Below are 15,212 nucleotides of genomic sequence, written 5' to 3'. Positions count from 1 at the left end.
CTCATATTTCATGGATTTTAATATATAATTTTGATTGCATATAAGGTTTTTATCACATTTCTGTACAAGCATTCCCAAACATGTTGCCATGACAACTCTAGTTTCGATCAGACAAAATTGTAATTCAATTCGCTCATTCAAATTTATCTTACATGCAGAAAATGAACACTTCATTTTGTTCTGATCCATCACCACAATGCTCTCATTTAATGTCTGTCCTGCCCTTATGGCAACCCAATGATAAGTGCTCATTTATGGCATCCTGTAGCACAATAAAGTCCTAATGTAATCATGGTGCTTTCACTGCATCCTAGAGTCAGGTTTATATCGCTCTCTGTCGTAATCTCCCTCATTGGATTTCTTCATTCTCTGTCTGATTTTCAGCTGCTTCAGTCTGTTCTTATCCACTTGTCTTTTAGCCAGAATGAATCCAATAATTCCAGTGGGCAAGCCAATCATCCTGTGAAAGCATTTAATAGTATCAATTATTAATAGATTTGAAGACGGGCTTTATTTTGCATTGTGGTCTTAACCAGGAAAATGTAAATACAGTAAACATGCAATGCAGGATGTACCTACCATGCATATCCAATCTTCATCATTGGATTTTTGGCTTTTCTTTTGGGGATGTACTCAGGCCTGTTATCTTCGTCTTCCTCATCCTCCTCCTCTTCTTTCTTTTGTTGGTCTTTCTTGTGTTCTGTCGGTTTGTGTGTGTGTGCAGTTTCCTGAGATGGAGTCTTGGTTATGGTTTGTAATGGGTAATGCCTGCAGTGTAGAGCTCTGCTGTGTAAGACATCTTGCAGTCTGAGATGAGCAATCTTCTCAAAGGGCGATCCTATCCACAACGTTCTGTTTGACAGCTGATGCCAACCTGGGAAACATGGAAGATTGTTGAAGAGTATGATATGAGCAAAACAATTTTATTCTGGCAGTTAAGAGAAGCAAGAAGGGTCAGAGCAACAGGCCTATGCGTTCAGATTGGTGTTAAGAAACATTTTGTTTATGGGGTCGCGCTGAATACATGATTATAATTCTTCACAAAAAGGTGTTCAGGCATATAATTACTCGTAATGTTGCCTGAGCTTCCAGCCGTCATACAGTGTAACATTGGCTTGGTTGTTGTCGGTACATCATGTTTATCAAATTACAAATCACATATTTGCAGAACAACAGTCTTTTCATATGCATGTTATATTAAATTGTTACAGTACGAATGTGTCCTTAAACAAGCTCGCCTGCTGTTAAGGTAACTTGCAAGGGTGTTTTAAATTTGCTGCATTTGTTATAAATATATTTCCAGACAGCTAGTTGATTCATATCACTATCCACGAAATTATATTGTTGTAAAGTACTCAATTACCTTGGAAAGCCGACCTCATCAAGTTCCGACAGGGCGCCGCCATCTTTGTTGTGTAAGGAAGACGGAGGAGCGTGCGTCACTCCATATAGGCGCCCTGCTTTGTGCCTGACAGAATCCATTCCCGCCAGGACAGGACTGAGGAGAGTTGATGATGGTCAGTTTATGGTTGTTCATTTATTGTCTGAACAACACGATCCACTCACCAGATAAGCATATATCACAATATACAAATCAAACAGGTAATTCAAGCTGGCCGTTTCAACAGGTTTGTAATAGACTGGCTATAATAACGGAAAACTTTTAGATTTTTTATTAATTTATTTTGGAGAATAAAAAATTCCCCAGTATTGCCGCTAATAAACGCCGGAGAGATGGAACAAGGTTTTTAATGCTCAATTAAAAAGTCCAAAAAGAAATGTAAAATGTACATTTTACCAACATTACAGTTTGGTAGATGCTTAAATCCAAATTTTCGTTCATTAACGACTAATAAGAGATTAGACAATGATGCTAAGTGGTGAAAATAACAGGCTCTCTTAGTTAACTTAAAATTCAAGGACTTTCCAGGTTTAATACCATCAAGTTCAAGGATTTAATGTGGGGACACATTTCAAGTGAGAGCAAGGTTACATCGTGTTACCTTTTAAGATACATTGTTACAGTTCCCTATGAGGGAACTCTCGCTGCGTCACTGCGGTGACACTTTGGGGACGCCTCCAGGGGTAAGTGTGTCTGAATGTGTCAAATTCAAACAATGGTGAGGCTTAACGACAAAGACAGGCCAGGAAGTATATCGCTATATGAAATATTGCCAAAGACGGCGTTACAGGGACGCAGGAAGTCTGGTTATCTTCTCAGGGTACAACAGTTACACACTTAACCCGAGACGTTTTCATGTGTCTAACAAAACTATGCAAAAACCCATTTTGGTATGAATCAACATTCACATAGAGAAGATATAAGCATTTAAAGCGAACAGTTTAGCACACGTGCTTAAAAAGTTTAGAAATTTAATATTATCCTACACTACACAGGGAACATGAACTTTTTTCCAGAAAACTTCTTGCATAGAATAGATTCAAGCACTTTCAGTGACCTGTATCTATGTATGTATATTTTCAAAAACTTCCCAGGGTCTTGAATCCCCCCCCCCAGATTCAAGGACCCGTGGGAACCCTGAAATAATGTAATTTCATTGTTGTTTATGTATTTTCATCGTAGGGGTAAAACACAGTGTGTATGGTGAATCCCTTCGAGCCCCCTAAAGAAAATGTATGACATTAAACATTATAAAACTTAAAAATTCTAATTGTATTTAATTATACAGTGTAGTGTTGTTGGTTAGTAGTCTTATTTTGCGGAGGTTTAATTACACCGAATTTATGATATATTAATGTATTTTGTAAAATGTAATAAAACTGGGTCCGCCAGTTTGACCACTGCAGTAGAATTCACAGATGAACTGTAAAAATACAATGCTCTCCAGAATTAAACAAATGAACTTTATTGCATCTTTTTTTGACATCCTTTCATAGCTCTTTAAAAAAACAAAACATGATATAAACTACAACACTAAAAACATATTTACAAAATTAATATTTTTTTGACAAGCCCACAGCTTCTTTTAAAAACAAAGATGGATATACCCATCCTCACAAAGTCCATTTAAATCGAATAAACAGTCAGATCTTGAGTTTTTGAATTTAAAATGAAGAACTGGAACAATATAAACATGGATAAACAGATGTGAACTGTTTGTACAGCAGAGAACATGGCATCAAAATATTTAATCATCAAATGTGTAATTGGGGTTGACAACAAGAGTAACGTCTTCTTCCTGGGATTCTGATCCACTGGACTCCACAGATCCTTTCAGCCCAGACTGCGTGAGCTCAATAAGAATGTAATCCTGATAAAGACAAAAGTATTACTCGTTTTTAAGACAAAACACATTTATATATACATTGTGAAACAAAGACATATACTTACATAATGAACCAGTCTGTGGATGACTTTCTCTATCACTGCCTTCTTATTCAAGAGTTCAACTTCTGAATCAATCTCTGATTCAATTTCCTTCAGGTACCAATTCACCACCGCACTCTTCCTAAGAGCCTCCTCATCTTCAGCTAAAAGAAACAATGCAGTAAAAATCAGATTTCCATAAGCTGTGTATATGAGCTTGTTATGTTTTCGTTTTTGGATATTGTGTTTGATAAACAACGCTAACCTTCCTCTGAACGGCGCAGGTGTAGCACCAGCAGGTTGGAAATCCGCTTGTACTCGGCAAACGACACACGCAGTGAAGGTTTACTGTTATCTCCATTGACCCCGTGACCGTTAATACCATTTGTGTGCTCGTGACCGTTCACTTCTCCGTTAACGCCATTAGGAACATCATGTCCTGAAAACAGGGATATATATTTATATATATTTATAATCTGTGAGTTTTCCATGACTGTGAGAACCCTGAGAAATGTAAGCATGACTCTACCATTTATCTGCTCATCTTCCTCCTCCATTGCCTCCTCTTCCTCCTGATCCAGGTTAATGTCAGGGGTCTCGACTCGAATAATCGACTTGTTCAGCAGCCTGAACGCCTCCTTTACATGCTTTGGCTGAACCTGAAAAAGAAAAACATCTTTGCTTATATCATACTGTCTCACAGCTGTTTATCTTCTTGATGTTAGTTAAATACTGGTTGTCACATTCATCTTCAGTAATCGAGGTCATGCTCACGTGTCTCTTTCTGGTTCTTACCTCATCACAGCAGTGCATCCTGGCCATGCTCTCGGACAGACGGATCAAACTCTCCAGCTGGCGGACGGTGATCCTCCAGGATGATTTTGCAACTCCAGAACCATCTCTCTGTCTCAGACGCTTATACTGCTCCACGATGAATTCCTCGGACTCCTTTGAGATCTGAAAACACACACAGAGTAAGACACAGGAAAAGAAATGCTGACACGGGTAAAAAACAGAGCTGATCCAACAAATGCCAATCCCTCACCTTCGGTTTGAACTGCCGGGCAAAGAGCAGATATCTGCGAATCTCATCCAGAGTGTAGACGCGCACCACACAATTCTCAATCCTGGAGTGGAGGTCAACGATGCGTCTGGCTATGGCATAATCGGTGACCTGAGGTGAAGGGTTACAACCTTTAGTCCACACATATCTTAATATACTGCTGTAGCTCAGAAACATCTTTGTGTCTGTACAAATACATGCACATACCTCATTACAATCATCCACCAGGATAAAAAAGAGATCGAAACGGGACATGATGGGTGCTGACAGGTTAATGTTCTGTTTGAGAGATTTGGAGCGATCGTAGCGTCCGCTGACTGGATTCGCTGCAGCCAAGATGGATGTGCGAGCGTTCAAGGTGGCCTACGATTGTAAATACAGTATTAGTGCTCTGACAACCTCATAGGCAAATGCATAATATACAGGCTGTTGATAGAAACGTTTCAGGAAATTGTACTGTGTTAGAAGCGCCAAAAGTAGTGGTTCAAAAGCATACTGATAAAAACATGTAAAGGTTTGTAATGCACTGCAAGTTGCTTTGGATAAAAGCATCTGGCAAATGCACAATTGTAAATCTTTGACTTTTACCTTGACGCCAGCTTTGGTGATGGAGATGGTCTGCTGCTCCATGGCCTCGTGGATGGCTACTTGGTCTCTTGTTTCCATCTTATCAAACTCATCAATGCAGCAAACACCCTGAGGACAACAAATGTAATTTTTTTACACATTTGGCTCTTAACAATTTATAAATATCTGCGTTTTTAGTTAACACGTGAGCTTGGCAAATAACATTTCACTACAATTTCAGTGACAAAATTAGTTAAAGTGGTTCTATTATGCTTTTTCACATTTTTAACTTGATTTAGTTAAAGAAGTTATACGAGCAAGTTTGGTGGTACAAAATAAAACGTAGCGCTTTTCTAAGCGGATTTAAAAGAGGAACTATATTGTATGGCGGAACAGCACTTTTAGGAGTACTTCGACTTGGCGCAGTAACAGTCTCCCTCTCCCATTATGAGAGGGAGAAGGGGAGCGGATTTTTCAGGCGAGTTGAAGTACTCCCAAAAGTGCTGTTCCGCCATACAATATAGTTCCTCTTTTAAATCCGCTTAGAAAAGCGCTACGTTTTATTTTGTACCACCAAACTTGCTCGTATAACTACTCGTCTTAAATAGGAAAAACGTTGATGTGTTTGGTCACTTCTAACTTTATATCTGAGTGGTACCATTGAATGAATGGGGCTAAGCTAAATGCTATCGAAGTGTCTCAGCGCGCCCCACGATGATAGAGGGATGTATCAACTCTTCTTAATTAAGGTAATAACATATTTTAATATTGAAAATGAGTAGACTATTCCTTTAATGAGTTTTGCATCTGAATTCCTTATATAATCTAAGGTACCTCTGTAAATACGTTGGTATTGCTGTGAAGTTTTAAGGTCGATTTTGTTTTGTTTTAAACTCACATTATCAGCCAGCATTAGCGCTCCGGCCTCGATGACAAACTCATGCGATTCCTCATCTCTCACTACGGCAGCTGTAAGACCGGCAGCGCTGGAAGCTTTACCGCTGGTGTACACCGCCCGTGGACTGAACTCCTCTACGTGCCTGTAGAAACAGCCCAACTGTGAGAACTAACAAGTCCTTACAGACTAACACATAAATGCTGTGCTTTTCTTCATTCAATTATTGGAATCTGTTCTAAAGTAATACAATTTCATCACATTTAAATACATAAATATATTATTAGTAAAAATGTAACTTCCACACTTTAGAAGTTGTACTCACTTGAGGAACTGGCTTTTGGCTGTGCTGGGGTCTCCAACGATACAGACATTGATGTCACCTCTCAGGGATGTGCCCTCCATGGTGGTTTTAGGGACACCTCCAAACAGCATGAGCAGAATTCCTCGCTTAACTTCATCATTGCCTGAAACAGTGACAGTATTGTGAATATTTATATGGCATCTTGACATTATGCAACTGGTCATTTGGAAAGATCCATCTGGTGCATGAACCTGTGTATTCTCTGCAGTGTTGTGTCATATTTACATACTGGAGTAGCAAATTAGGTGTAAGTAGGTGATTATAAAATACAAACATTCACTACGCTCTAAGTATATCTATTCGGATGAATTTTAAAATGTTTTTGGCTTGCAAAGACTCTCTACATCCAGTCCATGACCTGTCAACTTTAAATGACTACCACAGAATGTTACTCTGTAACGCAGAGATGCCATGATGTTCGTGGCAACTGACCATGAATGGTAGGGAAGAGACTGGTGCAGAGGTTGTGGTAGAGGTTTTTATCTTGGCTCATCTCGAACACCTTCTCCCATTCCTGCACCGACATCTGGTTCTTAATGCTCTCAGCGGTCTGCTCCTCATCTCGGATCTCCTTACCGCCAAACTACAAACACAGACATGTCATTGTGAGAAATAATTTTATCAAACAAAGCATCTTCAGAAGTTTTGTACTTGACCGGATGCGCTCTTACTCTGGGATTGGTGGGCGCTACGTGGCACGCCAAGAAGGCGAGTCTGTAGCTGAGTTCCCGGACGCCCAGCGCTTTCAGTCCACGCACACCTTCGTTCTCGTAACCCTGTTTTCCAGCTGTCCTGGTGCTGGTCTCAGCACGCACACCTTTATATGATAATGGAGAGCAATAGGAAGTTATGAAAGAGAGAAAAGGGATTGGGATGAATTCTGTAATGCTTAGGGATGTTTTATTTCACCCACCTGGTGTAGCTAACTGGGATACATCGGGCACAACAATGAGCGAGCCGATGAAGTCGCATTTATCACCAGCCTGTGCGGACTCCACAGCCTCCGCCCGCAGAATCACCTCCATACTACGTGGAATGGAGCCGCGGGGAAGTTCTGCCTGTGTCTCCTGGATACGCACCTGGTGTCAAAGCAGACGAATATCAAATTATCAACATGTGAAAACCCAGCTAATTTCATTTTTTTTACGATTGACTTTTCTACATAAAATGTAGAAAACCATCGCTCCTACCTTTTGAAAGTCAACAAACTTAGACTTGTTTGTGTCAAGGAGAAAGCGCCTGCGGTTGTTGCACACGGGGTTGCGGCAGATGCTCGGCTGCGTGTATTTAAACTGTTGCTCAACGTCCTTTATCACTCCCTGACAGTCCAGACACAGGAATGTCCCACTCACGAGCTCGGGATGAACAGGGTGAGTACGGACAACCTGACCGCTGATCCGTACCAACGAGCCGACCTTCAGCGCAGTCAACTCACGGATCCTGTAAGGACACAGAACAAAGATAAAAATAAATCAAAATGTTCTCAAATAAAAAATTTGGGTATAAACTATTAATTTGCATATTAAATGTATGTTTTTAGTAGTACGTTACACTGTTATAATATGTCCTTACTTGTGTCTTGTTGGTAGATCCTGGAAGGCAACGTAAAATTCCTTGGCGACAGGAACCTTTCCGTGTTCACGAGCAAAGTTACGCACAGCTCGACACAGGTAGGGGTAAAGTCTAAAAATAAAGAGGGTTTATTTGTAGTAAAACATTTCCTTCAAAGATTTTTTTTACTAAACATGCATTATGAATCCACTTTACCCAGTTACTCCTCACTTTTACATTTTCATGCTTTTGACAGACACGTTTATCCAAAGCAACTTAAAGTGCATTCAACCTACTAGTGATGGGAAGATTCCCCGATTCGCTCAGTACATTGGCATACAAAGTTAACAATGCATCGGTTTAAAAATTGTGCATTGGATACAAATTGGCATTTTCATTGTTTTTAACATTTGCATCTGTAAAAAAAAATACTTTTTGTATGTACAATTATTAGATTAGTAGATGCGCTTTACTTTTTATTTATTATTTACAAAGTGACCAATATTTTAAGATTTCTTTTTTCCTCTCGAAACTGTTGCTGAGTCTTGCAACACTACGTGAAAGTCAGAAAATGCTCTATATCTATGTCAAAAGCTACAGTGTATTACTACAGATGATTATGCTACACTGTAAAAAATGTTTGTTCAACATAAAAAACTAAGTTACTTGATTTCCTTAAAATTTTGAGTTAATTCAACTTAAAAACATTAGTTGAGGAAACAATTTTTACACCACTTTTTTGAGTCAACTAATATTTTTAAGTTGAAAGAACTTTTTTAAGATGAACCAACAAGTCTATTTTAGTCTGCAGTGTATAATGAAAAGAAACTCTGCAAAATAAATACATTATAAAATGAGTAAGAAAGGTTTTTGTTTGTATTTTTACCTGTAAAACTCCTCCTGGATTGCGGTGGCCAGTTCTTGATTAAATCCCTCCAGATCTGTGTAACTGACGAGGAGTGTGTTCCTCTCAGGCCGGATCAGCTCTTCTGCATCCCGAAGGTACTTCACTTCCCCATCGCTGTTCTGAAACCTGCACAACGATAAATACACACGGACTCATGTTAAAATAAATTAAAATATTATTATCAGACAATAACGTTAAAGCAAGGGCGGTGCATGTTCACGTGCTATTGTCTAGAGATAAAGCAATTTTGAGTTTATTATATGTTTTATATAAAATTACATTTAAAATCAACCCAAACGACTAGTATTATCGCATAGTATTATTATTTTTGATATTTTATCCAGATTAGTTGTATTTGTAGAGTTATTGGGCTTCTCCAGATGTAAGTTTACTGAAGATCCACCGCATGTACTCACTCCTCCAAAAAAGCCTGGAATAACTTTTGACATTTCTCCGCCAGTTCGTCTTTGATCGTCTGACCCGCAGGCTGATCCACTCCGGATTCCGTAAGATCCATTTTTTTAATGAATTGCTATTACAAAGTTATAACAACGGTGTTCGTGTGACAGACAAAGCTCCGCGAGTCCTCGCTGAAGTTTTCGCGCGGAATGTTGTACCACGTGATTATTTTCGCGCCACCAGGAACCAATCAAATTGTTGCGTGCTATGCAAGCCATAGACATAAAAGACTAGACCGCGCATTGGCCGCTTTTGGTCCGCTGGTGAGATACGTCAGCGGCGCCGCCATATTAGCGATGGCAAGAGTAGCCTTTAAAACGCAATAACTTTTTCATTTCTCTTTCTCTTTAGGAAACCTTCGATACGTTACTAAGTTAGCAAACCAGTGAACTACAGCAACACGGACAATTGAATATAACTCTCATACATGTTACGATTTTATATATAAAAAACATGTAAACATTGTGAACTTTCATTAAGAATCAACATTCATAGCTGAACAGCGATGGCTCTATGTCAGTTTTGAGGTGAATGTGGATTTGATGACTTAAATAGCACTTGCTAGCCGGTTCACACACTCTTTAAATTATTGTTGTTATGCTGTTAACATTACGTCAAGAAGAAAGTACATAAAGTGCAGGATGTAGTCTTGGATGATGTCAAGTTGAAGAGTCTGGTGGGTAAGTCCCATTTCTGTGTTTTGCTGTGGACTTTTTTTTATACGGTATTTGATTTCTTTCTTACAGTTGCTCTATCTGTTGTGGGTGATAGTACATCCGAAAATTAACCATGGTTTAACTACAGTTAAAACAAAAAAACCATGGTTACTGTAGTAAAACCATAGTAACTGCAAAATAACCATGGTTTTGACAATCATGGTTTTCAAAAACCATAGTTTAACCATAGTTAGTGTAGTAAAACCATGGTTTTGCTGATAGTAATCAATACACCAAAAAACCATGGTTACTACACTTTTACCACAATATAACCATGGTTAATTTTTCGTAAGGGTCGGTCCACACAGCTATCCTCCTCTTTAGTATACCTGCTTCATATCAGACTGCTCAGTAACTTTCAAAGTGAATTTCTTTGTATTATATAAACACGGTGCCTAATCTTTAATATGTACAGCATCAAGTAGCTCAATGAATATGTATGTGTTGTCAGGTTGCAGGTCTTCTGCAGCGTATGGTGGAGAAGAACAACACTGCCCCCTGTGGTCCGAGTCCGAGCTGTGCGGCCTATATGAGATTGGCAGGCCTGCAGTTGTGGGTTTGTATCTGAGCATTGGAGCTCTGGCCATGATCAGCTGGAAAGGAAAGACTCTTGGTATGATTTTTGATGTCTAAATGCGTTTATAGGAAGAAAAAAAACTTCAAAATTCATTAAAGTTGTCTTCATTTGTGAAAAATTATCATGTTGGACAAAATGTGCAAGTGCCAAAAACTTTTGTTAAACCCAGAACTGATTTTTTTAGGATATTCCAAAGGTCTATGGGGAAAATGAATTGGCTTTTTTCAGAGAGAACTAGTGTCCCGCTAACATCCGGGATGGCCTACAATCACTCTATATGAAAAAAACAATATTTTGAAGTAAGTGCACAAATTCAAGAGTTTCTGTTGCAATTTTGGAGATATCTTTAGATTTACTTATTTTTATAAAAATATTAGCCATCTGTGTAGTTCTCAGTTTTATGTGTGACTTATGTGATGCAAAATGTATAAGTTATTGAGAAAATGTGCTTATAAAATAAAAATGTGTTAAAATGCTTAATGACATCAAGAAACCGCTTAATAAAATGCTACTACGAGTAATGCTTTGCAGTTAGTCGTAGCATTTTATGGTTGCTGAAATTTTTTTAATGATTGCTGAACAATTTTAGCTTTTTTGCTTTATTTAGGGAGCGGGTTAAAATTAAACTGCACTGTCAAAAGTGAAGGAAGATGCTGTTTTAATAAAAAAAAGAATCTACTCGACTGCTACACAGAATTAGTTTGAAATAAGATCTGAGTTCTTATTTCCTATGCTTTATATATATATATTTTTTAAATTATACTATTTGTGAGTCTTTCACCCAAAACATATCGTCATTTTTTATTTTTATTGTTTACCGTTGCAGCATAATTTATATTATTTTGTCAATTGCAGAACTGTATGTTCAGCAGTAGATGGCGCTGTTTATTCATTCTATGTAAAGCGTGAGCTTTAATGAAGACTGTAGATGGCATCAGTGAGTGCAATATTGCCACAACATGCAAAATGGTCCATGAAAGTTTATCTGTGGCCCAAGTCATTTTTAAACACATGTGATGTATGTTTTGTCGAAACAACAACTAAAATCCAACTGGAATTTCTTTACTATCTTCTTTACACTAAAATCCTTTAAACTTGCTTTAGAAATGTTTTTCACTAAATGACTAAATGTCAGTAGGTTACACTATTTTAAAACCATTCATTTTTTTGACACACTGCTAGATGCAGTGGACAGTGTTTTGACAAATTTGAGGTTTGAGGATCTGTGGCCATCGAGGACAGCGGCCTACTTGTACCTGTTTGGAGGAAGTAGTTTGGTTAGCAAAAAACCCACACTTGCTGATTGACTATACTGAGAAAGTGCACATTATGCACTTTATGCATGTGTGTCTGTATCTGTAGGGCGTATGCTGGGTTGTGGTCTCAGTAAGTAGTTGGCTAGTCTGTTGTTTTGCGGTACTTGTGGCCGTTGATTTCACCAAGTGGCGGCATTTTTAAATTTTTAACTTGCAGTTTGATTGGTTAGTAGAACAAAGACGTGTTGAAATCCAAGGCTCACTATATAAAGAAGTTTAAATTAATGTTTATTGAAACAATGCAGTACACAACGTTACATTTTTTATCTCTATACGTATAGGTTCATGTGCATTTAGAAAGTGCAGTTTGAAACCCGTACAAAAGTTTTGCAATCCATGGAATCAGTTTGGTAAACTCAGTAAATATAGTAAACAAACAAGTCGCTCAATTACCCCACACACCTGAGCAGGTTCAGAGTTATGGCAGCGTCTAGACGGCTTTGTCTGCAGGGCGTCATGAAATCATCACGTTTCGAAACCTTTGGCATAGAAGTGTGTACCTGGGCCGTCTTGCATGTTTACAGCATTTGGGGTGAACTGAAGATTTTGCATTAGCCAAAAGATTTATGTCTTTCACAATCACCACGCAGAACGCCCTCACACGACGCCACAGCTGTCAAAAAACTGATACAATCTTTTTGGGTGTAAACAAGCATTTGTCATGGTTTTTAATGCAAGACCTGACAGATATTATTCTGGATGTCAAAGCAGAAAAGAATTTCTAATAACTAAAGCCGCAATCTATAATGCTTGCCTCTCTGTCGCCATCTGTGTTTAAAATATAGTATTGCAAGTTATTTGTACTCGATTTGAAGTCAAACGGACATTTCCAGAGATTTTGAATTAAGTGTCTGCATTTTTTATGGTGTTTTATCCAATTAATGCCCACAAGGATGGATAGAGTGCTGCATGGATGACTTTTTCTGTAGGTTAACGCGTTAGTTAGCGGGATACTGGTTCCCTTGAAAAAAGCCAATTATTTTCCCCCCATAAACGTTTGGATTATTGCAAAACAGTACCCATTGAATTCCATTGTATTTTCATACTATGGAAGTCAATGGTTTGGACAGCTGTGTGCTTACTAAGGCCGGGACGATTAATCGTGCAAATGCGCGTTTTCTGAATGAATGAATATTAATGAATTACGGTGAAATGCCGCCACATCCAAAAGCCAGAGGGAGCTCTCGTGCAGAAACTTAATTTGTGCCACAGAAGAAGTAGCATTACACACGCCATTCCAGGAAATGTCTATAAGCATATTTATATCGCTGTTCTTCAAATTGTTTGATTTTAGATTGATAAGAACTTCCTACTGATCAAAGACCCTGTAGTACACGCACAAGCTGCGCATGAAACACAGAATCGGAGTCTTGCGATTCAGATTCGATTTTAGACGGTTATTTTTAATGGGAAATGCGATGCATCATCCCAGCTCTAGTGCTTACCATCATTTATTAAAATATCTTGTGTCGATCAGAAAAAGAAACTCATACATGTTTAGAACAACATGAAGAATTGTAATTTTTAGGTGATCTATCCCTTTAATGGGCTTTTTTGTGAGAACACCAGTGTCCTGCTAACTTCCGGGTTGGCCTACAAAAATAATCCATCCCTGCGACACAATACATATTACACACTGTATTAGGATTTCTACTAGGACTGGTTTTTATACCCGAACCAACGATGTTGAATATAACAGGATTGAACACTCCTATTACTATGAATAAAGGACAATGCAACACTCAGTATAGCGGCTCTGCCGACTGAACCAATCATCAATCAATAAAGACTGATGAGTCTTGGGGGGCTCTATGTAGAGTCATGAGGTGCTTGCCAACATGTGCGCATGCGCAGTAGCTAAAAAAGGTTTTTTTTGTTTAATTTGAGCTTTAGAAACAAAAGTTACAGTAAAATGAATGTCAGAGGTCAGAAATATGTTGTTCAATTGTGATTTTAGACATATCTGTATTTTCCCTTTTAAATTATAAATAGGACTTTAGTTTTGCATGACTAAAATAAATGCCTGGGGGCGTTGCAAGCATGGCCGCCTATAGTGACGCGACTCCCCTGAAGGGATTTTGACCCGGACCCTCACACACATGATCATGTAACACATGATGTAAGATGAAAACATGGTTTAGTTGGTTTTTAATTAAACCTTACCTTACACAGTTTTATACATATCTATATACACTTTGTGTACACGCATCACAGCCTTAAGCTTCATTCACCCCAAAAGAGAGAAAGAGAGAGAGAGAGAGAGTGAAAGAGAGCAGGGTACAGATGTCAGAGGTGAAAGGTCTCCAGGAGAAGGTCACAGGAGCACTAAGAGCTCCTAAAGCCATCAGAGGTCAACCTAAGTCTTTCGGGTTAGAGTTTCCAAAGAGTGAAAATCCTGCAGGGATTTAACAGGGTCGGTTGCAAAAGTGAAAATCCACTAAATCCAAAATTTCAGGTGTGTTTTTAACAGGCTTCCATAATTACACACAATATAAATACCTGTAGAGACCTGTGTGCCGAATACACAGGACAGGCGCGTATGTGCGCAAGCTTGTTTTATCAAGGGAATATATGTTTATAAGCCTGTGTGCCTAAAATGGCATCTGTTTGTTTCTGCACCTGTATGTCTCTCTCTCTCTGTCTCTCTCTCTCTCTCACCCTCACCCCCTCCTCGCTCATGTTTTGTATGTTTTGTGTTTGTTTAGGGCTGATTGTGGGAATCTTTGAGTGAGCTGCTCTCTTATTAGCACACAGTGAGAATATAAGAGTCTTCGGAGGAAGATCATTGTGTCTAACAGCAGGTGTGTGTTTGGATGAGCGTTTCACACAATGTGTGACGATTCATGCAATGTCAGTGCAGGCGGGGAGCCCAATTACCGTTGTCTCATGCTGTTTCTCTCAGAGATAAGAATGTACTTTTTTTAAAGTTAAAGGTCTAACTGCATGATAGTTGCTGATATAACAGATTCAGTTCAAAGTCATGCACATAATCTATTGAAGCAAAAGTGTAAGCTACTTAAAGGGACACTCCACTTTTTTTCAAAATATGCTTATTTTCCAGCTCCCCTAGAGTTAAACATTCGATTCTTATTGTTTTGAAATTCATTTATCTGATATCCGGGTCTGACGCTAGCACTTTTAGCATAGCTTAGCACAATCCATTGAATCTGATTAGACCATTAGCATCGCGCAAAAAAATAACCAAAGAGTTTCAATATTTTTCCTAATTAAAACTTGACTCTTTTGTAGGTACATCGTGTACTAAGACCGCACTGCCCAAAAATAGTCCCCTGCCACTGAAAGTAACCAAGGGGACTATTTTCAGGCAGTTCGTAATATCACTACACCTGCTGCAGCCATGTTACATCAGCAAAGTCCTTGATTATTACACAAGAATGAGAGTATAGTTCCTAGCCATGTCAGCCTAGAAAATCGCAACGTTAAATTTTCTGTCGGTTTTAGTACACAA

The 15,212-nt window shown here is 38.7% G+C and overlaps 2 protein-coding genes and 1 long non-coding RNA gene across 3 annotated transcripts in view; 1 reads left to right on the top strand and 2 right to left on the bottom strand.

Annotated features, from left to right (window-relative positions):
- Position 1: 1 nt before the first annotated feature.
- LOC135717874 (uncharacterized) lies at positions 2 to 1,500 on the bottom strand. Its single transcript, XM_065240159.1, has 3 exons — positions 1,364 to 1,500; positions 580 to 874; positions 2 to 460 (listed from the first exon to the last, which is right to left on the bottom strand). The coding sequence occupies exons 1-3, from the start codon at positions 1,404 to 1,406 to the stop codon at positions 301 to 303; spliced, it is 498 nt and encodes a 165-aa protein (XP_065096231.1). The 5' UTR covers positions 1,407 to 1,500; the 3' UTR covers positions 2 to 300.
- Positions 1,501 to 2,844: 1,344 nt separating this feature from the next.
- mcm6 (minichromosome maintenance complex component 6) lies at positions 2,845 to 9,354 on the bottom strand. The gene is made up of 17 exons (XM_065240161.2): positions 9,092 to 9,354; positions 8,655 to 8,801; positions 7,790 to 7,900; positions 7,408 to 7,657; positions 7,131 to 7,296; positions 6,889 to 7,034; positions 6,650 to 6,800; positions 6,179 to 6,320; positions 5,857 to 5,998; positions 4,980 to 5,087; positions 4,599 to 4,754; positions 4,374 to 4,502; positions 4,124 to 4,285; positions 3,858 to 3,987; positions 3,594 to 3,767; positions 3,353 to 3,492; positions 2,845 to 3,272 (listed from the first exon to the last, which is right to left on the bottom strand). Exons 1-17 carry the CDS (start codon positions 9,190 to 9,192, stop codon positions 3,150 to 3,152), a joined length of 2,478 nt encoding a protein of 825 aa, XP_065096233.1. The 5' UTR covers positions 9,193 to 9,354; the 3' UTR covers positions 2,845 to 3,149.
- Positions 9,355 to 9,534: 180 nt separating this feature from the next.
- LOC141282440 (uncharacterized) overlaps positions 9,535 to 15,212 on the top strand; it is a 29,258-nt gene continuing 23,580 nt past the window's right edge. Inside the window, exons 1-2 of the long non-coding RNA XR_012337104.1 lie at positions 9,535 to 10,463; positions 10,612 to 10,726. This is a non-coding gene — a long non-coding RNA (uncharacterized lncRNA). The remainder of the gene's footprint in view (positions 10,464 to 10,611; positions 10,727 to 15,212) is intronic.

This window comes from Paramisgurnus dabryanus, chromosome 7, assembly GCF_030506205.2.
Source record: "Paramisgurnus dabryanus chromosome 7, PD_genome_1.1, whole genome shotgun sequence".
Taxonomy (NCBI): Eukaryota; Metazoa; Chordata; class Actinopteri; order Cypriniformes; family Cobitidae; genus Paramisgurnus; species Paramisgurnus dabryanus.
Note: the sequence above shows the minus strand (reverse complement) of the source record. Positions and strands in the feature narration are given on the sequence as shown.

Excerpts from the sequence above, each read along its gene's own strand:
- LOC135717874 (XM_065240159.1), bottom strand. The coding sequence starts at position 1,406 with ATGGCGGCGCCCTGTCGGAACTTGATGAGGTCGGCTTTCCAAG. Across the intron at positions 875-1,363 it reads GATGAGGTCGGCTTTCCAAG|GTTGGCATCAGCTGTCAAAC; the intron begins GTAATTGAGTAC and ends CATGTTTCCCAG. Across the intron at positions 461-579 it reads ATGAAGATTGGATATGCATG|GATGATTGGCTTGCCCACTG; the intron begins GTAGGTACATCC and ends ATGCTTTCACAG.
- mcm6 (XM_065240161.2), bottom strand. The coding sequence starts at position 9,192 with ATGGATCTTACGGAATCCGGAGTGGATCAGCCTGCGGGTCAGACGATC. Across the intron at positions 7,658-7,789 it reads GATCTACCAACAAGACACAA|GATCCGTGAGTTGACTGCGC; the intron begins GTAAGGACATAT and ends GTGTCCTTACAG. Across the intron at positions 3,768-3,857 it reads GGAAGATGAGCAGATAAATG|GACATGATGTTCCTAATGGC; the intron begins GTAGAGTCATGC and ends CCCTGTTTTCAG.